The 23,782-nt window shown below is 43.4% G+C and overlaps 1 protein-coding gene across 6 annotated transcripts in view; it reads left to right on the top strand.

Annotated features, from left to right (window-relative positions):
- The window catches only part of LOC146188447 (uncharacterized), a 148,464-nt gene extending 126,545 nt beyond the window's left edge, over positions 1 to 21,919 (top strand). For 2 of the 6 annotated variants that reach the window (XM_084603776.1, XM_084603775.1), the window contains exon 6: positions 21,652 to 21,913. In XM_084603776.1, the coding sequence (XP_084459902.1) occupies positions 21,652 to 21,794 (143 nt within the window). In that variant the 3' untranslated portion in view covers positions 21,795 to 21,913. Of the gene's footprint in view, positions 1 to 21,651 lie in introns of all 6 variants that reach the window. The other 4 variants (XR_014707535.1, XM_084603779.1, XM_084603778.1 and 1 more) reach the window with 4 other exon arrangements.
- The last annotated feature ends 1,863 nt before the right edge of the window (positions 21,920 to 23,782 follow it).

Raw genomic sequence — 23,782 nt, 5'->3', positions numbered from 1 at the left:
GCTTTCCGAGAATCAAACGGAAAAAATAATAGGGAAAAAGGAAAAAGTAAAGCTTTCTAGTGCGGTGCTGTGAGCTCGGCAGGCACAGGAAAGGCAAACTGAGGACTGCCGGCCTATTTTTGGCCGCCAAGTGGATGTTGGCCGTCTACGTGGATTTTTTGGTGTGGCGCTCAGGGACGGCTTCAGCGGGAAGCTTTCTTCCATTCTGTTCATTATTCGTTACATCCTGCCCTTATACGATGGTTATCGCGCGTAATTTTTCAGGGCTGTCTTTCCTGACAATTACCACGGCGAAAAACCAGCCATTTTCAAGCGTAAGCACCGTAATCTGAACGCAAATACCTCCATAATACAGCTCGTCAGAGTGCTGTTATTACTTAGTGAGCTCTACCGGTCTAGTAGATTTCATTACGCCTTAAAAGATGCTACATACAGTCTACCTCAGGGGTCTTTTCTGGCATCTTTATTTTTATTAATACATAGCAACACTATTGTTCATAAAGTTTCACGCAAAATTCGCTTGTACGCACAAGACTGCACCATGTGCAGCCCGACACTCAACGAATAAAACATTTGCGGCATACAGTAAACGATCTAGAAAGCTTCCACCAATTGACGCGTTATGGGGAAATGGACATCCAATTGAAATAAATGCAAATATACTCAATTGACTAGAAAACGTATATCAAGAAGCTCAACATACGGTTTAAATTCCAATCCTCTGGAAAAAGCTTCCGAATCTAAATTAATGGGCGCGCATACTGAATTATGACATTTCATGAAGAACTAATGTCGAATATTTAACTAGCAAAGCATACAGGATATTGAATTTCTCGGCAAAAAATTTCACGCAGCCTGAGCTGTAAAAGAGCTGCTGTACCTCCCACTTATTACACCAATTCTTAATAGTGTCAGCACAGTGTAACATCCGCGTACGGTAACATTATCAGACTCTTAGAACGCACACAGAACCGTGTAGCCGTTTTTTTTTTGTTAATGGCTGCAATTTTCAACACAACGTTTCAGCAGTGATGGAATCTTTTGGCTGGGAATTTTATAGCACTGCTATTAGCAGGCGGATTTGTTGTGTTTTGATAATACTGGGATTGATAATGCTGTGTAGGCTGCTACTAGATCTACCAAGAATTAAACTCCCAGCCAAACTTCTGAAATGCTTTGCTGAAAATTGTAGAACAAAGCGGGTTACGCGGTTTACGCGTTCTAAGATATCTGATAATGTAGCCATACATGAATCCCACACGGCGCTGACATATTCAACAATCGATGTAATATATGTGTGAGGTGCAGCCGATATTTTATATGTAAGGCGGTGTGAAATTTTCATTAAGGTATTCAATACCATGTGTGCTTTGCTAGTTGCATATTCTATATGAGTTCTCCATGAAATGTACTCTCTAATATACACTCTAGGGCATTTAAATTCGGAAGATTTTTCCAAAACATTGGAATTTAAACAGTATGCCGAGCTTCTTGTATTACGTTTTTTAGTCAGTGGAACATATTTGCATTCATTTCAATTAAGCGTCCATTTCTCCGTGATGCGTCATTGGTGATGCTTTCTAGATTGTATAGATCGGTAGAGCTCAGTAAATAACAATAGCACTCTGATGAGTTGTATTATGAAGGCATTTGTTTTCAGCTTACGTTGCTTACGCTTGAAAATGGCGTGGTTTTTCATTGTGGTAATTGTCACGAAAGACAACTGTAGAAATGACGCGCTGGGACCACCGTTTAAGCGAGTCACGCAGGGTAGGCTGTGAGTAATAATGACGAAAAAAATGCAACAAAGCTTCCCGCTGAAGATGTCTCTGGGCGCCGCGCCAACAAATCCATGTGGACAGCCAACATCCACTTGGATACCAAAGATAGGTCGGCATGCAGTCCTCAGTTCACCTCTTCTGTGCGGCCCGACTGCCAACCACAATGCACTAGAAAAGTTTGCTTCTTTCTTTTTTCGCCATTATTTTTTCCGTTTCTTGCTAGAAAAGTAGCACGGCCATCGGACACTTCCTTACTGCATGAACCTCACTGGTCAAGAACAAGGTACTATTATATTGAGAATACACCGTCTTGATGTTGATTATGAGCGCCTCGCAGGTGTAAGTGCTTTTTACTCACGCAGCGCAGGTTCGGGGTGGAGCTTGCCCAAGACACACAGTCAGAATTGTCCACGCACTTACGCTCTCAATCAAGCGGACAATGTCCGCATGCTCCATGTTTTAATTTATCTGCGAGTTAGCAATCACAGCAACGGTCATTAAAGATAGCACGACAGTCGCTGCACTCGCTGCACATGGATGCAGCAATGAGTCTTGCCGCCTAGCCTGTTACCCGTTCTCAATCACACCCTTTTGGCACTTATTTCGACTTAGTGCTAGCATTTACAAAACTCTACGTAACCAGCACCTCAGGCCTTAAAGCACTGCCAACATGTTGATAACATGAGATGATTATTCAAAATAGAACCGCGTGGATCGAAAACGAGAACTAAACATTCTAACTGTATATGCAAAGCCGAAGTCAAGCTTTGACAGTGTCGGACTCGCGCAAGACCAGAAGCTCATGAAAGGTGACCAGCGTCAAACTTCAAGAAAAGTCCGTCGGGGCTACGTTATATATATGATGGAATCGTTCTCAGCCACGCAGTACAGCCATTGCACCAACCTCGTCCAGCACGCACTGCACACCATGCAAGTAGCACGTGCGCAAGCCCTGGGGCAAGAAGGTGAGACCAGCGACAGCCATCACAAACAAAATTCGAACAGTACTCTAGATATTGAAAGTAGCAGCCAACTGAACGCCTACTGTGCGCTTACTGAAGAGCAAGACTCTACAAAAAAGAACAAAAGTAAAATAACGAAAACACCGACCCTCGCCCAACAAGTTTACGCCCAACTGTAGGATTCGCTTGAAAACGTGCCCTTCCCAACATGCGCATATTCCGAACCGCTGCTCGCAGGTATCCCTCTCTTTTTTTTCGCCCCCTCTGGGGATGCCTCTCGCGCACAAAGCCTGAGCATCTGTAGACCGACCCGGCAGGAACAAGGCGCTAGCAAGCCAAGAATGACAGCGCGCTCGGAAGAAAAGGGCTTTGTACTCCGACCCCAGTAGCTCCCCCTACTTTTCCCAGAAACAAGGCACCCCCGGACGACACTTGAAGAGAGGGAAAATTACTTCTTTAGCCTCACGCAGCTTTGGGATTAACTTCACTGTAACCTTGTATTGTAAATTTAGGACTACATACCACTGGAGTCATGAAAAGTGCAGCCTACATTTATACAAGCGACATGCTTTGATTCAGCGGAGCATAGTAATTACGTAATGTCGTAGGGGAAAACCGAATGCTTATGTTGTCATTGAAACCGTTAAATTAAAATTGAACAATTGAACGCAAGCAATGTTACGTGTATCTGTTTGACAACTATGTAAAAGAACCAAGAAATAATCCTACTCGTGCTGTGTGTAGCTTTTTGCGAGAGCAGTGGTGGTGGTGTCTATGGGGGGATTATCCTTACTCTGGTCTGTCGGTAATTCCGCAACCTGAGTTCTTAAACTTAAATATAGAGTTTCTACCACAGTCGGCTAAAGCCAATGTTCACGAAAAACTTCGAGAGTGTTTTTTGTCACTGCTGGCCGCTCATTTCACGAACGCTCAGCGAGCACGAAACGAGAGACGTCGTTTAACAAAACGTTGTTTCCTCAGCTTGTACCGGAGTGTCTCACTCCCGTCACAAAATTCGTGAAGAGCGCAGCTATCCGTCATGGTTGGTTCATATCAGATAAGTTCCAGACACGAAACCCGTGCTAGCATTACGTCGATGAAACAGCTGGGTCACTCAGCCGCAGCAAAGGGAGGCGAAAGCAATTATAAAATCTTAACGGCAGCCTGCAGCTCCCCTGAATGATTTTTGACATTGGTCCGTTAGACGCTTTAATTGCCTTCACGAAAAGATGCTTCTCCAAACACCCGGTATCCCTGCTTTCAGCATCATTGACTGCGTAAATCTTTTAATAAACTTTAATTTGGCTTCTGATCAGGGGTGTAAATCTGAGTTTACTAAGGTGGCGCTTTGGGCTAGTTGGTATTACGCAACTAAAAAATATACAGCCCTACGTGGAGAGACATGTCACACTGTGTGTCACTGCGCCCTTTTTTTCCGGGGTGCATCACTTCTCAACCTCCTGGAGACTCATTTTGCAAATCTTACGACTACAGGTAAACCGTTTTATAAGATACGTGCACTGGGGAGCAGGTTTTTTATCTCCAATATCAGAGGGTCAGAATATACAGTCCCATTTTCTAACCAGACCTTATTTCGACCTAGGCATCCTACGGGTAAAATGCGCAAAAATGAAATGTATATCTTTTAGCATAAGCGTTATTATCGCTTTCATTCAGATACTGCATTTCCTTAATGGACCACCGCACACTGAACACACTTCGCAACTTTCTTATATATTTGCGAACTGCGTTTGCAGCGATTGCAAAGTGCCATCGCGATGTGACGTGGCACCGCAGCTAGCGATTCCTAACTACGGAAAAGCTATGTGTCTCGTAACACTACACGAACTCAAGTACAAAAGAAGCGCCACGATATTGTGAATGTAGCCAGCTTACCACCAAGGTGCTATAAGCAGCCGGAACTATAAAACATCACCAGAAGAAATATCACTCGGAAAGTTTTGCTTGTTTGTCAAAAGGTAACATCGGCTTTGAGTAACAAACTTGTGAATGTCGCTACTGAGACGAAAAATAAATAAAACGCCAACAGGGCATTTCTGAGTGAAGTTCAAACCATGTTTGTATAGCAATCAGAGAAGTTTATTTGTCTTGGCTAGAACAGAACCACTTCTGATATGTTGTTTGTTTTGGTCTTGGCTTTGCTATTTCTTGCTTTCTAGACCAATGGTTTGTTTACGTCAGCAGCACCAGCTGATCGCTTTCTTCGCATTTACCGGTTAGATTATAGTTTATACTGAAATGCAACGTATTTCATTCCCGCTGTATTTGTTCTTCTATCTAGCGGACACAACATCTACAGTACGTCCCAATAGGCAGCTCCAATAAAAAGAATTGCGGTTTAGCTCTAGTTAACCCTAGTTGAATTGCGAAAGCAACGGCGGAAGCTTCTTTCTACATTATTTGCCTATCACGATCTTTAAGTGTAAGGTGCTACCTTATTGGGGACGCTTAAGCTCATTATTTAAGAGTATGAATGAGCTCTGAGTGAGCTCTGAATATCACGTTCGAGGCAGAAATTATCGAATTCTTGGAAAATCAACATTTATGCACTCTGTATACCGTCGTACAGATTCCATATCTGCTCTGATGGCGTCTAACAACATTCACGCGCTCCACTGAAGGCGAAAGTTCTTACGCCAAAAAAAGTTTTGTACTTGCTATAGAATCAGGTAGCAGCGCAAAAAAAAAAACAAAAACAAAACATAGACGGGACACAAGAGCAAGAACACACAACGAGATCTGCTGTGTGTTCTTTCTCTTGTGTTCCATCCATGTTTTTTGCGCTGTTACCTGAAGATACGTTCCTGGCGGGCTCTGGCTTTCGGGTAAGTCCGAGCATGTGCAGAGCTCGAAACCCCCCATCCTCGTGGAACAGGGATGGAAACACAGTGTGCGGGTGGCATTCTTCGCTTGTTCTTGTTTCTTGCACATAGTTTTGAATAACGTAATTAGTGCATATATAGTTCTGCGCTTGCTTTTCTCCGTGTTATTCCCCTACTAACCTCTTCAGTCTCTTTTATTTACCATTGACCGCAGCTCAGGTGTTTGCGGAGTAAAACAGCAGCTTCTACGGTCAACAAACACATTTTTTTTTCGTGTTTATCCTTCTGTGTAACAGCCGCTTCAGAACCTGTAGCGGTTACAGAGGCTTTCAATGCCGTGAGTGAATTGCCGGTGCGATGACTGTCAGTCACCAATTAAGCTCCTGTTCTAAACAAAGCTTTCCACTGAAAATGTACTCTGCTTTACGCTTGTAAAAAGCGAACGTTCGGACCGGTCCTCTTTGGGTTGTCGCGACTGCTACTGAACAAACACAATCTCCCATTGTTCATGCAGGCCGGCCGCTCTCTCCAAACGGTCGCACCCTCTTTCTGCCTGACTATTTTTTGCTCTTGTGGGACCCCAGACCCCCGTCGCCCGCTTAGTGTGAAGAGGGGGACAGAAAGAGGAAGAAATGGGGAGTCTTCTTACTAAAGAAGCTTCGCTGCCTGTATTTTTTGTGCCCGTTGGCTCTGTGCGGAACCAAGCTTTCGCCACTGACTCCTTTCCGCTGGCCTGCGCCCCTCGTGTGTCCTACAAAGGAAGAAAACACTTGCAGCCGAGACAGGCAATAAAACTGACATCTCTTGATTTAAAGCCCAGCTTATTGCTCGCCTGACGAGTCGGAAACATCGGAAGCCCAAGTAAAGAATGTGGGGCCGAAACGTCTGCGCTTGACCTGAAGCTACAGAACTGGTGTACAAACTTCCTCCTTACAGCTACCAAGAATTCGAGCACGCGACCAGCTGCAGGAAGAGGTCGCCTGCATTTCCTTAAGTTTACGAAGGCTATATTAAAAAAAGACACAAAAAAACGGAAATGTCTGTCTCCGCAAAGTGGGGTTCGGACACTTGGGCCACTGCGGGCAGGGGAATTGCTTTTTTCTTGGAAGCGTGTATTCGCACATTGTGAGATTCCCTGCTGAACGCATGGTAAAGGGGCTTATCCTCGGGTCTTGGTTTATTCTTTTTTTTTTTCGCTTTAAAACCCGGCTACGCCCGTCACAGGCACCAGAACAAAGAGCACCATACTGTCCCTTTTTTCTTCCCTGCATCGCCATTCGTTTTGTCAGTTCTATGTGTCTGACATGGCTGCCTGACTTTGCCTTCCCGATGACATATTGATGTATGACACCAAGAGTCAGGACAAATGCGCGAAGAGAACGAAGAGTGCAGCGTTCGAGTGCTTTAAGTAGGCACGATTTACTGCCCAGTTTTTATGGGTGGAGAGGGGCGCTTCATGTACACATACGGAGAAACGAAATGGGACATGGGGCTGAATCGTGCTTTTGGGGGTAGCGAACGTGCAGTGTGTATATTTAGATCCTCTAAAGAAGCATTCTAAGCTACACACGCCTGCCCTCCTTGCTCATAGCGTAGCACAGGAGGCGCACTAAATTTGAGACCAAGAAGAAAACTCTCTCTCTCACACACACACACACACACACACACACACACACACACACACACACACACACACACACACACACACACACACACACACACACACACACACACACACACACACACACACACACACACACACACACACACACACACACACACACACACACACACACACACACACACACACGCACACACACACACACACACGCACACGCACACGCGCACGCGCACACACACACACACACACACACACACACACACACACACACACACACACACACACACACACACACACACACACACACACACACACACACACACACACACACACACACACACACACACACTTGCGATGCCGAAAGCTAAATATCTAAAGTCAGTGAGACTGCGGAGACGTCTCCGGCGAGGGAAAATACACCAATCAGGTACAGCAGGACTGAAGATATATAGAAGAAAGCACTCCTGTCAGGCAAAAAAGGCGCCAAAACTACGCCCGAGGTTATTTAAGAGGGCCTGACTCCTTTGTCCGCTTATTCCTGCATGTGATAGTCTGCCGTTCTGTGCCGTTGTTTCTGCACCATCTGGGGAGCTCGAGCCACAACATTTGAAACTCTCAAGGATATTGCTACATTGTCCGACATAAGCTGCATCTGTATAAACCGTGAGCATATTTATATTCAAATTACGTCAACTTTTGCTGACTGATATTCCTTGCTAACCGACGAGAAGTTTGCCTTCCTTATTTTTCTTAAAGCATTGCTTCTTTTATGTGTCCTGTCTGTTGTGAAATGTTTATAGCTACATTCATATTATAGCGACATCTGTAGTGGACTGTTTAGGTTGTATATGTAACAGCAATACATTGTAATGACGCGGTGATTCTGACTGCACAAATTTTGTTTCGAATTGTTGCGTAGGACAGTGTGTATTAAAATATTTTATGTTCGCACTATATTGCCCTTTTCAAAACGAACTGCCTTTTTTTAGTAAAGCTAGCATCTAGCGTAACAGGGGCGATGCGGTTGACTGCGACGGCATGGACAGAGACCTATTCCACTGCTTCGAGTGCCTCCTCTAAAGGGTATACAGTAGAACGAAATGTAACTTTCAGAGCTTGAAATGTTTGTAAATCATAATTATGCGCGTTTTATTTACAATAAATAATCTATATGTGCACTCATTTTAAACATGTTTGTTTTGTTTGCATGAAAACGTTTAAAAGTTGTGCGTCAAGAACTTTAATTTTTACAAATTTGATTGTGCGGCTAGGTTTCGCTCCGTTTGCAAACGGCGGCCACGTTGGAAAAATTTTTTCCGCTAAAACAAGGCCAGGATAATATTCATCACAGTAATACAACAGGCCATAATTTTTTAAAAAGAAATCGAAGATGGTCGAGTGCAAAGTCTGGATGCGTTGGCTTGGAATGACCCCGTAGACTCTACAATCCGCATTGCGCGCTGAGCCTTGCGAAGGGACCTCATTAAAGAAGCCGTAACTATTAGTGCAATAAAATTACGCAATAAGTTTTTAGTGATTATAAAAGTTGATGTAGAGGATAATATGTGGACTAATTTTAAGAAATACAAAGTATTTTCATTGTTGTCCGAATTTACCATTGCGCAGCGTTTCTTAGCCCGCAGCGTAGTTAGCCCGATCATAACGCTTAATCGGAAACGTTAGATAGGAGCGCTGGCAGTTTGATAGATAAGTTAACATGAAACATAATGCGCATTTCTGTTGCTTTGTAGTAACCTTTTTTTTAGATACGCAAAATAGCAAAAAAAAAGTCGTTTCCTTGGGTTGACGTTTCGTTAAAAATTTCGCTATAAAAAACAAAAATAAAAATAATTGAGCGGAAATCAAAACATTTTGATATGTAGTCAAACGATTTTATTTACATAACTCAAACGATTTTATTTACATAACTTCAATATTTTATGTCATTCATAAAAACAGCCAAACAGCAGAGCATTTAATCGCGGCGCTAGACCTCTTGGCCATTAATTATACCCGGTGCTTATAGAAAACAAAAATGGATTAAAACCAGTTGCAGATATTTTTTTATTTAAACATCAGGAAACACCACATAAAAATTTCGACAAGCCACGCTTTGATCCATCTGATGTGGAATCACCCAACCATCTCTTCTGTGTAACTGCCCACTGCAGGCGCCGTGTTTCATATGCGAGGCGACATCAGGTTGCATATAAAACTGCCCCAGGAAGCTGCATGATTAAATCTATGCCAGATCGACGCAAACCATTTTAATCAGCATATGTTAGGGTACCTAAAACCGGGAATCATTTTCGATATCTATCCGCGTTACGACGCTATACAGTTTCAAAGTCTGAAAAAGAGGGAAATTTTGGTGCCTTGCCATAGGAAGCAATGCATAATATTCAGACGCGCTGGGAAGCTCGTGTAATAAGAGCACAGAGCTGAAACTTCGGCACAATCTTCGGCTAACTCTATATTATATAAATCCCGGAATCATTTTGCGTACGTGCTTTTGTTCACGTTTTACGTATTTTTTTGTACCCGTTCCCATTAAGTAACGCGCTCTGTCGCCGCCACCTGCCGGTAGATGGCGTGAGTAGTACATGTCCCAAAAAGCTGGGCATGCCCACCCAGCCCATCTTGGAAAAAAAAAAAACTCGTGGCTAAGTGGTAGCGTCTCCGTTTCACACTCCGGAGGCCCTTGTTCCATTCCCACCCAGCCCATCTTGGAAGTTGCTTTTTATTTATGAAGTGCATGCCTGGATTTATCGCTCACGGCCAACGCCGCCGACGACACCGGCTTTTCTGCGACACGAGCTCCTTAACGCTACCGCGTTAAAACAACGTGCCGATGGTGGGAACCGAACCCACGACCTCAGAATATCGCGTGCGGTGCTCTTCCAACTGAGCTACATCGGCCGCTGTCCCCCCTGCTACTTTCTTGGGTATTAATGTTGTCGGTATACGAACCTTGAGAGTGTTCACCAGCGCCACCCTCAACCAAAGCGGCGGACGTGGAACGTTCTGTGTTACCGTCAGCATCACGTAGAACATGTTCAAGAGCGAGGGCGAAAGCTCTGCTAGAACTCTCTTACGCTACCTATGGCTTCAAGAGTGCCAGACCCGAGACCCCCGTAAGCTACAAGCAGATAAATGAAGGGGAAATGAGGGTGCTCGTTATAATACACGAAGGAAAGAAGCCAACAGCCGGCGAGGCCAAGGAAAGCATTGGGGACTGTACTTTGTCCTTTTTTTAATTTTTATTTCGATAATGATATAAATTAGAAATGCAATATCTATTTAGGGGAAAGATATATAAACACAAAGTAGCAGAACAAACAACGTGCCGATGGTGGAAACTGAACCCACGACCTCCGAATATCGCGTCCGGTACTCTTCCAACTATGCTGCATCGGCCGCTGTCCCCCCTGCTACTTTCTTGGGTATTAATGTTGCCTGTATACGAACGTTTGATGGATGGATGGAATATTAGGAGCGTCCCCTTTGAAACGGGGTGGTAGCAGTAGCTATCATGCTCATTTTTCTCCCTATATGTTAATTATTGATTTTTATTTTACAATACTGCCGGTCTTCTTCCAAGACCATAGCAGGGGGCTTTTAGTACACTTTGAGTAGAACATATGTACATATCTTTCAAGGGCAGCACAACAGGACATAAAAGTACACGTACGCGAAAAGAGGGAACATTACATGGGCTAAAACCACATACAAAGCAAAAGGATCAGCAATAAAAAAAATAAAAAAAAAACAACTTTACAATGCAGTGCACATCCCGTAAATCACAAAATTGTACACGTTACCGTATTCCTATCAACAGATAGCAGGTATGGCTCTTGCATACGCTATCATGAATTTGTTAAATGATCTACTTCTGATATGAATGACGATAGAGATTACACGCTAGTAATGCGATGATTTAAGCGATTCCATTCACTGATAGCGAGAGGAAAGAAGGAATGCTTGAATGTGTCATTGTGACAGCTGTACTCTGTTAGTGTGTACGAGTGTTTGTGCCGAGAGGGTCGCGATTCTGAAAAGGTTATGTATTTTTCCCAGTCTATTTTGTAGTGGTTATGTAATAGTTGAAACAGAAACTTCAGGCGCGCTTGTTTTGCCCTCGATGATAAAGTAGGAAGGCCGCATGAATCTGCAAGCAAAGACGGAGAATCGGTGCGCTTGTATTTGTTATATATAACTCGTAATGCCTTGCGCTGAACGACTTCTAGTTTTTTTTATGTTTGTTACCGAATGAGGGAACCAGACAGTATTCGCGTATTCTAGAATTGGCCTTACGAAAGTTGTGTATGCTAGGAGTTTAGAGGCTACTGGTGTAAATCTTAGGCGTCTACGTATAAAGAAAAGTTTTCGCAAAGCAGCTGATGTGATGTTAGTGATGTGAGAGTCCCACCTCAGGTCAGATGACAGTGTGATACCTAAATATTTATGGTGCCTAACTTCTGTTAATGGCGCTCCGTTTATTGTGTACGAAAAGCGCGACGGGTGCTTTTTTCTTGTTACGGTCATGTAAACTGATTTTTGAGTGTTAATTGTCATTTGCCATGTTCTACACCATTCGGTTATTTGTGTGAGGGAACTGTTTAGTAACAGGTGATCTTCGTGGGTATTGATTGTTTTGTAAATCATACAGTCATCTGCAAAAAGTTTAATGCTGCTGTTAATGTTGTTAGTTATGTCATTGATAAAAATTAGGAATAACAGTGGCCCAAGAACTGATCCCTGGGGCACTCCCGACGTAACTGGTACTGTTTTGGATGGGACATGCTCATAAACTACGTACTGGAAGCGATGTGACAGAAAGTCTGTTAGCCATGATAGTAATTCTCCGTCTCCGATAAAGGTTTTAAGTTTTCCTATTAACTTAATGTGAGATACACAATCGAAAGCTTTCGAAAAATCGAGCATCACAATGTCTGTCTGGCTACAATTATTAATGCTAAGTGCTAGGTCATGTACAACCTCAGTTAGTTGCGTAACGGTTGAGAGCCCGCGACGGAATCCATGCTGATGAGGTGTTAACATGTCATTGCTCTCGAGAAAAGTGGTTATATGCTTCGAAATGATATGCTCAAGAAGTTTACATGATGTACTTGTAAGGGATATTGGTCTATAGTTTGCGGGCGAAGCTATGTCCCCTGATGTGTGGATAGGTATTATTTTCGCTATTTTCCACTCTTTTGGCAATCTTGACGACGAAACAGATTTGCGAAATATAACTCCGAGGTATTTGCTACACCACTCCGCGTACCTTTTTAAAAACTCGTTGGGAATATTATCAGGGCCGGTCGCTTTTTTAGGATCTAGTCTGAGAAGAAGGTTAAAAATACCGTCATCTGTAATACTGAGAGGTTCAATACAGTTACAGGGCAGTGCGCAAGTTTCTGGGCAGATTCCGTTATCTTTAGTGAATACTGAGAAGAAAAAATCATTGTACATGTTCGCAGTTTTAGTCTTTTCTTCTGGTGACAGTCCGGATGGTGTCTTTTCATGGTCACGAAAATGGTTCCAAAACCTTTGAGGGTTATTTTTCAAAAAGTTCGGGAAGATCACGTTGAAATAATGGTCCTTCGCTTGTTTTGTAGCTTTCCTGAGCTTTTCAACAGCCTTTCCTAACTTAAGTTTTTCCAGTTCGCTTACACCTTGAATCTTAATTGATTTGCGCATTCGCTTTACTTGACGCTGCACGTGAATAACGTCCCTTGTGATCCAAGGATGGTTTTTTGAGACACATTTAACCTTTAGCGGAACGAAGTTTGTCATACAGTTATTATGTTTTTGAAGGCGAGCCAAACTGTATCTATTTCTGTAGATGTGTCTAATGCACTTTCGGAAAAGCTGTCGAACTCATGTGCGAGATGAGTTAGAATCCCGGCGTCATTTGCCCTAGCAAAGTTGTTTATGGTAGTGGTTAAGGAGTGGTACTTTACGCTACATTCGAGGGGTAGCCGACAGACTGGTATACTGTGGTCTGAGATACCTTCGATTATGTGAGTTAGAACACGATGTATAGGGAAGTGATCACTGATTAGAATCAAGTCAAGAATGTTTTCTGCTGATCCCTGTACACGTGTAAGAGCGAGAACCATTTGATGAAGATTAAAGGTCATCATCAAAATAATTACCACGTCTGAAATAAGGGAAGAGTGCTGCATGGTAGTCCAATCAATATCTGGTAGGTTAAAATCACCCATGAGTATGATTCGAGAATTGCAACCATACTGCTGGAGGAAATCGTGTACTGCGAACACACATTCTTGACCACTAGAAGGGCTTCTGTAGAAGCTGCCGACAACAATGTTAGTATTGTTGCAAATAACCTTGCAAAAAACTGCTTCCGCGTCAGTTACTTCAAGTAAGGTGACAAATGGAATGCATTTTTTTATAAGAGCCACACCACCCCCACGGGAAGCACGATCTTTACGGATTACTTCGTAGTTTGGTGGAGCTATTTCCCCATTGGTAATGTCCGGTGAAAGCCATGTTTCTGTATTCGCAATTACATCCGGTTGATTTTCAAGAATAATGTTTTCGAGCGATTCGACTTTATTTATAATGCTTCTCGCATTTATGGTGATAATAGTCAATTCCTTGACCGTGCTCCCCGTCGAGTCACTGGTGGGCTTAAATCTGTATTGTCTTTTCCCTGAAGCATTTCGTCGTTCTTCCCATCGTTTTTTTGCAGAGGTACTCGGTCGTTCTTATCATAATCCCAGGTGTATGCACGGCCATTGATAAACAACTTATCGAAGACTAAGGACACTTTTTCCTTTCTTTCGCGTTCTTCTTCCGCACTTGCCCAAAGATTCTTTCTGATGTCGCGAATTCTGCGGGAAAAATTTTCACCAATGGAAAATCCAGTGTCTTTTAGCTTGCGGCCGTTTTTCAGTATAGCTGTTTTTTGTCTCAAGTCGCTAAGTTTAAATATGACCGGTCTGTTCTTGTTATTCTCAGGTCTGCCTAATCTGTGGATTCGTTCAATGGAGACTTGTTCTAGCCCAAGGACATCTTCAATGATTGTTTTATTGACAGTCTGCTCAAGGGTTTCATTGGTCTCTCCGTCCACTTCGTCTAAGCCATACACTATCAGATTTGATCTTCGGCTGCGATTTTCTAAATCGTCAATCCGTTTTTCTAAGGTATCAGTAAATTTATTCATGCGGAAAATTTCCTCGTGACACGAGATTATCTTTTTTTCCAATACTGAAAGGGTGTCTAGCTTTTTGTCTATATCTGTAAGCCGCTTTTCCTTTATGTCCTTTATGTCATATGCAATATCCTTAAGTTGTTTCGCAATCTGTGCGAGTTCTGGGCCAGGGTTAGTTTCCACGTCCCCACCCAAAAGTAACAATTTTCCAAGAAACACTGTGATATCATACACTAAACTCTGAAGCTGCGGGCACGGCAGCACTAGAATTTAGAATGGTTAACTAAACCATCATTCTATTTCATAAATTTTGTTCCTACATTACTAACATTTTGTCACTTCTCTGCTCAAGCCACCAATCTTCCAGTCGTTTTTTGCTAGTTTCCACCGCCGGTTTATTCACCCAGCCAATGTTATCTCTAAACCCCACACCTTCAGGAACAGTGATTGCGCCTGCACCAACTTCATGATGGATACTATTACATTCGAGTATAATATGGTCAATTGTTTCACTGGAGTTTCCACATACAGCACATGCGTCATCTCCATTGTTAAATTTCTTTTTGTAGCTGCGTGCTCTAAGGCCCCCTGATCTAGCTTCAAAAAGTAGTGCACTGCCTCTTGAGTTATCAAAGAAATCTTCCTTCCTGATCTGCATTTTCCGCTTTCGGTATAATTCCACACTCTGCTTCTTTGCCATCGAACTTATTCAATTTTTACCTTCTTTGTTTTTCACCTGTTGCTTAATGCTCTTTATTTCTCCGTCCTTGTTACTAGCATACTTTCTGGTTAGTTTCCTAGTTCGTTTCCTGCATTGTGAGTCAACGCTTTTTAGGTACAGATATTTAAATAGTTTAGCTGCCCATCTGCTACTGTCCAGTTCCTCAGGCGTCCCTCATATAATATTTTACTCTGAGCTTCCCGTACTTCGAACGCTGCCCAGCCCGTATCTCCCTGTACCGCCTCATTTGTAGTTTTGCCGTGGGCACCTAGTGCTAATCGTCCAACGGATCTCTGATTTGTTTCTAATGTCGACTGTACCTCTGAGTTAAGGCACAAAACCGCATTTGCGAAAGTAAGCCACCCGCCTGTCATGGTGGTTGGAAAGTAATAAAAAATACCATGCTCGACAAATTGGGTTCCGAACAAACCTTGGGACAGAAAATGGACTGGCTGTGCTCGCTGAGGAGGTCATACACGTGTCGCCTTATAGCCACCTAGTGCGCACTGTAGTGGCTACCGACATGGCGAAGGCATACGACAACGTGTTACATGCCAAGATTCTTAGCAACATGGAATGTATGGGCATTCCCTTGCAGGTCATAAAAGCAGTACATAATCTGCTTAAGGACAGGACGTTTTCTATCCGGATAAACGGAAAACAAATTGGCAATTACACCTCGAACAGAGGCGTGCCACAAGGGTCAGTGTTAGCACCTTTATTATTTAATATCGCACTGATCCCATTGGCGTGGAAATTAGCTAAAATACCAGAAGTGGGGTTCATGATATACGCAGATGATGTCACGATTTGGTCTGTTCATAAACAAATTGACAGACAGATTCGGCATCTGCAAGAGGCTTTAAATACCATAGATGAGTACGTGCAAAGTGCAGGCCTGGAATTATCACCTCAAAAGTCCAGTTACATTCACGTTGCAAACAAGAATGGAAGAAAACAATTGGCAACGCAAAGAGTCTCCCTAAAGATTGGAAATCAGGCACTGGAAGAGGTGGACGAGTTGAGAGTTCTTGGCCTAGAAATTCACAAATCCGGCAAAGGAACACAATGGCTTCATAAAGTGAAAAAAGTAGCTGCGACTTCCTTAAACTTGATAAAACGCATTTCGTCTAGGGGAGGAGGAGCTCGAGCGGACATGGCAAGACGTCTTGTACAATCAGTGTTACAGCCGAGGATACTATACCAGGCCCAATTCCAAAGACTCACGAGGCGGCAATGGGCAAAATTGGAAACAATAAATAGAAACGCAATGCGCACTATCACGGCCTTACCAAAACTTACCCCTATCCCTATTCTCCAAGAGTTCGCACAGATAAATACGTTGACAGAATTAATTGAGCAACGAGAGGCAACAAGGGATATGAAGCGAAAGTACGTTACGCCCATAGCATCCTTGTACAACGAAGTGGCAGTTCGAACACCACCAATGGCTGACCCCCCTCCTTGGGAATTCACTACTATCACGACAAACAAGACCACTCGGCTTCGTCGCAAAGAAAAGCTGGCATCTCGACCTCTGGTTGATGCACTTCCAGGTACCTTAATTGCATATACGGACGCATCAATTATAGAAAATGGCGGTAGAACAGCAGCTACTAGTCCAACACACAGCGAACTAAAGGTACGTAAAGAATATCTTTTAGAATACCCGGACCCGCTTGTGATGGAACTCTATGCAATCCGCGATGCTATGGAGGCCATAAATAAAATAGATTCGATAACAGAAGCCCACATCTATACAGACTCCTTAGCCGCCATAAAACAACTAAAGAAAGTGACGAAGACGCTATTTGTTACCCAGGAAATCCACGCACTCAATAAAAAAACAAAGATAAGCATCCAGATACATTGGACACAAGACAATGCTGAGAACGCTGAGCAGAGAAAAGTTGACCACCTCACACACGAAGTTCCACACACTAATGCGCCCCCCACCAGGCTCCCTTTCGATGCCCGCTCCGCTGTTTCCATTTTAGCATCCTCTTTAAGGAAAAGTACACGTGCCCTCATTCCCCCGTGTACATTCCCACTCCCTCGTAACTTAACGAGATTGGAGGAGGTTTCCCTTAGAAGGATAAGAGCTGGGGCGGCCCTTACCCCGTCGGTAAAATGCCGATGGGAATCGCAAGCTGAAATCGGACCAACAACATGCCCAAAGTGTTCCACACCAGCTGCAGAAGTGGATGTTCGCCACCTGCTATGGACTTGTGCAGGGACAAGGGAATCAAGGACAAAGATTCTGCGCGAAGTGGGTCTAACCACAACAAGGGAAGATGACTTTTCTAAATGGCTCACCGACAACGCTAAGAGCGGGAGCCTGCTCCGGTTCCTCACAGAAAACCACTTACATGAGTTTATATAATATGTCTTATGGCAAGTTTGCGTACAAAAAAAAAAAAAAAAAAAAAAAAAGTCCGGACACCATAATTCCTTTCCAAGTACCCCTCAAAACCTCATACCTATTGTATCCCCACAATGCCTTATGTTTCAATATCTCGGCATTCCTTCGCCCTTTGGCCTTAAGTGATTGCTCATGCTTTCCAATTTGTGCCAATCCTTCGTTTACCCATACCCCTGATATTTATATTCTGCTATACTCTAGGTATTTCAAGGCCTTGTATTTTAAGGCTCTGATCAGTTGAGCCGTTGAAACACATCAGACCCGACTTAACTGCGCTGATACTGAAGCCTAGAGCGTCCCCTTCGTCTCCGCAATACTTAACTAGAGTTTGCAATTCTTCCAGACTCTCAGCTAGCAGCACAATATCGTCTGCATACATCAAACCGGGGAGGCGCTGCTCTACCGCCTTTCCACCTAATCTATATGACAGGTTAAAACCTAGGTTACTGTCTTGTATCCTCCGTTCCAGGTTTAAAATATAAAGCATGAACAGCACAGGTAATAGAGGACAGCCTTGTCTTAATCCTTTGCATACTTTGACATCCTCCGTACTTCTTATCCCTTCCCACGTAATTTCTACATTGTTAACCAGGTATATTTCCTGTAGGAACTCTATTATCTCCTACCCAATGCCTTCTTTTAATCTGTTGCACAGGAGTTCCCTGCTTACGTTGTCGTACGCCCCGTTTATGTCCAGGAAGGCCAACTACAAAGTTCTATTTCCCACTCTAGATATTTCGATGCATTGGATAAGCACGAACAGGCTATCATCTAAGCGCCTACCATTTCTAAAGCCGTTCAGAGGTTCTCCGCGTATATTGTTACTTTCAACCCATGCTTGCACCTTTAATTTCACCGCCTGCATGGCTAACCTGTGCATAACAGAGGTTATGGTAATCGGCCTGTAGGATTTTATGTGCATCCTGTCTCTTTTCCCTTTATAAATCAAATTCATTTTACTCTGCCGCCAGCTGTCCGGAATTTGCTTATTCGTTATGACTGTTTCCAGAGCTTTTAACAACGTTTCCTTACTTTTTGGAAGCGAGTAAATTAATCAGCTTGATCGGAATTCGATCTATTTCTGTAGATGTGTTTTTAGGAATATTTTTTCTGCCTTGTTCTAGTTTAGATTGGTCAGTTCTAAGCTGCTTTGTATTCTGCTAACTCGTGTTGGTTCCTGATTTGCGGAGATTACCCTATCGTCGCTCTTAAATGACTCTGCTATAACTGATGTAATCTAGTTCACTGCGTTATCTCCTTTTAAAACAATTTCCGTCGTTATCTTGAATCCGATCCTGCTTTCTTAGATTCTTCTTGCCTAGCCAGCTCATATGGTCCCAGAATTTTCTTGCTCCGCCTCTAGAGGCATCGTGTATATCAGCCATCCAGCGATCGGTGGACTGTCTTATTTTACTTTGGACGAGGGCCTGTACCTGAAGTTTCGATTGTCGATATAATTCCCATTTTTGGTCGATTTCCTCCCTAGATACCTGTGCTTTCTTTGCCATTCGGTGTTCCCTTAAAGCAGCCCGTCGTTGTTCAATAGCTTCCCTCATTTCCTTATTCCACCAGCTCCGTGGCTTCCTCTTTCCATTCCAGCGGTTTGCTACTTTAACCTCCTGAATTTTCCTCCTTATGAGTATTTCTACCTGTTCATAATCCCAGTCTTCCATGGGACTTTTCTCTATTGCTTCCTATATGTGTGCTGCTATCTGCGCTATTTGATTGTCGTTTAATTTCGCGTTTACATTTTGTCTAAGTTGCATTTCTTTTTTCATCAAGGGCCCCATCTGCAGACTAATATGTTTACGACCACTTCCCAGACTACACTCCCCTTCTTCGCCTATTTCAATTTTTGTGACCTTGCTATAAATTTCCTTCGACATTAGACAATAGTCAATGGTCGTCTGCTTGTTGCGGAATTCCCACGTGATTTGGCCTTCACATTTTGTTTCTCTTTTTACTATAACTAGATCGTGTCGCTCACAGAAATCTAGCATTACAGCTTGCCGTTACAATCCGTGTATCCATCCAGACCGTCGATGTGGCCGTTCATGTCCCCCAGTAGAATAATATTGGCCCCGTTTCCAAACTGGCTTATATCGTCACTGAGACATTCAACAAGATCCCTGTTTTCTTGCCTGCATTGATGTCCTGTTCCTAAATAAACTACCCCTAGCCACGTCCCTATGCCGGCAATTGTTCCTGAAACCCAGATATGTTCTTTACAAGATGATTTAATTCTTTGCCAATTTGTTCCCTGGTGTAGAACACGTTAAGAGTGTTCACCAGCGCCACCCTCAACCAAAGCGGCGGACGTGGAACGTTCTGTGTTACCGTCAGCGTAACGTAGAACGTGATCAAGAGCGAGGGCGAAAGCTGTGCTAGAACCCTCTTACGCTACCTATGGCTTCAAGACTGCCAGAACCGAGACCCCCGTAAGCTACAAGCAGATAAATGAAGGGGAAATGCGGGTGCTTGTTATAATACAAGAAGGAAAGAAGCCAACAGTCGGCGAGGCCAAGGAAAGCACTGGGGATTGTACTTTGTGTTTTTTTTTAATTTTTATTTCGATAATGACATAAATTAGAAATGCAATATCTAATTAGGGGAAAGATAATTAAACACAAAGTAGAAGAAAAAACAACGTGCCGATGGTGGGAACCGAACCCACTTCTACTGCATTACCCACTTCTGCATTACCAAATTTTGAGGTCTCAGAGCTCAATAGTTGACAGTTTTCTCGCAAAGTGCAAGTTTCCAATTATTGATTTCTCTTGGTTTTTAGGCCTCAGTGACTCTATGTTTGCAGAAACGTTGCGGCAAGATGGTAATAACTCCGGGAAAGGAAAGCATAATATACTGCTTTAGCAGTTACTACAAACGTAACACTCTGCCATTTTTTGTGGCCGAACAATGCAGAAAGAGCGAGAACTCAATAATGAAAAGTAAAGAATTTAGCCAGCGTTTAGGATTCGCTGTCATGTTACTAGCGTTGTTATGGGAATTTTGGAGAAAAAGATAGAATAGGAGAGGCGTTCAAAATAAAAGAAGTAAAAGTAGAAGAAGATATCTTGTGGCAATTAAATGCGTGCTAATAAAGTTCGTCGTCGAGTTAAGTTAAACAATGAAGTGATGACATGCATAGTACGTGACATCGATCACAAGCGCACGAAGTTCGTAACGTTTAAAATGTGTGAAACTATATCTGTCATGGAGCACGACTTATTTTAAATATTTTCACAGGAAGCTCATTGCTTGTCTTTGTTGCCTAGGGAAGGCCGCGGCACCTAACATTTATTCAACGTTAGGGGCACTGGGGTTCACTTCATTGCAAAGCTCATATTAAGCAGGCTCGCCAGCGTACGCAGGGCACTCAAACAAGATTTTTTGCACAATAGAGATCGCGCCACAGTTGTTACACTGCGGACGGCTCGTTTGACCAAAACGATATCGCAAGACGTTTGTAAATGCACTGTCCAAGCGAAGTTGGTGGTAGTCTCGAGATAGTGAAAAAATCTGGGAGGTAATCTTGGTCTTATATGTGGTCTACTGAATGAAGAAATTGGTAGAGATGTGGAGACTAGCTACAGGGCCAATACTTTCTTTTGAAAAGGAAACCTTTTTGCCAATTGGGATGCATCAGATTTCGTGAAGATCTGAATATATATCTAATGTTGGTAACCTTTACGAGTCGCTTAATCCTTGAATCTTAGTAGAGTGTCGAATGCGTGATTCCAGTCAAACCATCCTTTGCTCTGACGCTCAGAATACTTACTCTGTCTCTAAAAGTCAGTAAAGAAGCTTAACGAAGGTTCTGCACCAGAATGATAACTGAGCTTATGAACACAAAAACAACTTCATAAGCGGCGCCTTTGTCTAGAATTTTCTTTCTGGCGTAATGAAACATGCTCACTACGCTCAATTAAATTTTCATTACCATCACTACCGCTCAATATACATCTCTTCTAATATATCTTTATATTAAAGCGCTTTCCTGATTATTCTAATGTGACGCATGTGTCTTAAGAAATGAAAAGTCATGAGGCATAAGTATGAATCAGGCCACGCTGTTTCTTTCCTCCTGGTAAGAGTGGACCTTTCTTTTTCATTTTAAGGAAAACAGAGATGCACGGCATGGAGCACAAGAACGACATTTAGCGAAACACCACCTGAATGCAAGAACAAATTCGAAGAAAAATGCATTAAAGGAGCACCAGTTGAAACCGTCCTCTATCGAGGCTGCAATCGGAGATCATAACTGCAATGCGCTCACGTAGCGGCTGAAGTGCCTAAGTAAACCGGAAATAACCCGTGAAACTTCGACCACACCTCATTTCCAGCCCATCATTTCGATGTTCATCTTTTTAATTGGAAGAACGCCATCAAGCGTGCGCCTGCAGCTTTTAGTTATGTTGCTGCCTCATTTCTCGCAGCCGTGCCAAGAGCGTAAGCTGCGCAAACCAACACCTCATTTCGCTGCGTTTTAACTCCTGTTTTCTTATTACTGGGTAAGCAATGTATTGCTATAAGGCGGGTTTCGCGTGGGCGTGACTTTGTCGGAGCTGTTAAAAAGGAGCTGGTTGGCATAACAGAAAAACAATGGTATCATCAAATTGGGCGTCAAGGAAAGGAGTGCAAGTGACAAAATATCTGATGCGGGTTAATTAAGTAATATTTGGAGGAGCCAATTTTTTGAGCAAAAAATAATTATTCGCTGTAGGGGGTTTTGAGTTGACGTGACCATGTCGGAGCTGTGCAAGAAGACTAGTTGGTATAACGGAAAAACAATAATAGTATTATCAAATTGAGCGCCAAGGAAAGGAGTGCAAGTGGCGAAATATTTGATGTGGGTTAATTACTGAGAGGCACCAATTAAGTGTACGATTGCAAGACAAGATGCTCTTTTGTCATGTATCCTGGGGATGTCAGGCTGTGGTTTTAGGTGACCTCGAATGCGTGATTTTTTTGTTAAGAAAATTAGGTAACGAGAGGTACTCGTGTAAAGTGTAACAAAATTTTTCTGCCTTTGTCTTCCGCGTAATCAGGAACCTTACGAGTGTAGGCAAATGAAAATGTATGAAATTAGAGATTATTAACGGTCACGGTTGGGCACTTAAGCTGGGTGTTAAATAGACCCTAATATTTAGGCATTTTTGAGAATTGGCCGTCCACAAACATATTCTGTGTTGCTGCCGTGAGCGAAAAACATTAGCATGCCACTAGCAAGTATCGGTTAGGATGGTAATGACGGCCAGTAGTTGGTCTGTGGCTTGTGGGGCCTGTCACAACCAGATGATAAGGAAGAATACTCACCAGCTGTCTCTTGGATTGCTTCCCTAAAGTTCTGATCGGAAGCTCTGACAGCGTTGGATTACAGGGGAGACATGGTTGACTTCGGTCACAATGTTACTATCTGCGCTTGGGTAAACTGGAGCTTTGTCACATCTGTATGGTGGTGAGTATGCATTATATTTTGTTGTGTGGGCGTTCCAGTGCTGTCGGGCGGGGAGGCCCAAAGAGAGAGCCAGGCAACCACGCCGCTCCAGATCCAAACACAAACTGATTTATTCCAATCACCCCCGGCTGGGCTTCAGCTTAGAGGGTGCCACTATTAAGTTCATAGGTGGCGTCCCCAAAAGGTCCCCCCCTTAGTCACAAGTTCAAGCGGTCCGGCGGTACTACATGGCGGCCGCTACGCGTAGACTACAACACCATATCACCAGTACGTAAAGGAAGCGCGACGACTTGCCCGGCTTCGGATCAAGGACCAGCCACGCACCGACACACGACGACACAACTTGCGTAGCCACGACGCAGAGTACAAACCAAGATATGAAGTTTGTACACCGTGTCGGACTGAGAGAAAAGCTCTAGTGGTGGTGTTTTGACCAAAACACTGTCATTCGCCGCATCGAAAAGCTTAACTATGAAGTCATCTCCGACGGCACGACCGCATGCCAGCGGTATCATCACCATCATCATCTTCATCAGCCTGATTCACCCACTGCAGGGCGAAGGCCTCTCCCAAATTTCTCCACTTAACCCGGTTCTGTGCTAGCTGCATCCACTTGACCCCTGCGAACTTCTTAATCTCATCCGCCCACCTAACTTTCTGTCGCCCCCTGCTATGCTTTCCTTCCCTTGGAATCCAGTTTGTTACCCTCAGCGACCATCGGTTATCCTCTCTTCGCACTACATGTCCTGCCCATGTCCATTTCTTTTTCTTAATTTCTACTAGAATGTCGG

Source organism: Amblyomma maculatum, chromosome 5 (genome assembly GCF_055883805.1).
Source record: "Amblyomma maculatum isolate TAMU_Amacu chromosome 5, ASM5588380v1, whole genome shotgun sequence".
NCBI lineage: Eukaryota > Metazoa > Arthropoda > Arachnida > Ixodida > Ixodidae > Amblyomma > Amblyomma maculatum.
The sequence above is the reverse complement of the archived record's forward strand: the minus strand, read 5'-3'. Positions and strand labels throughout refer to the sequence as shown.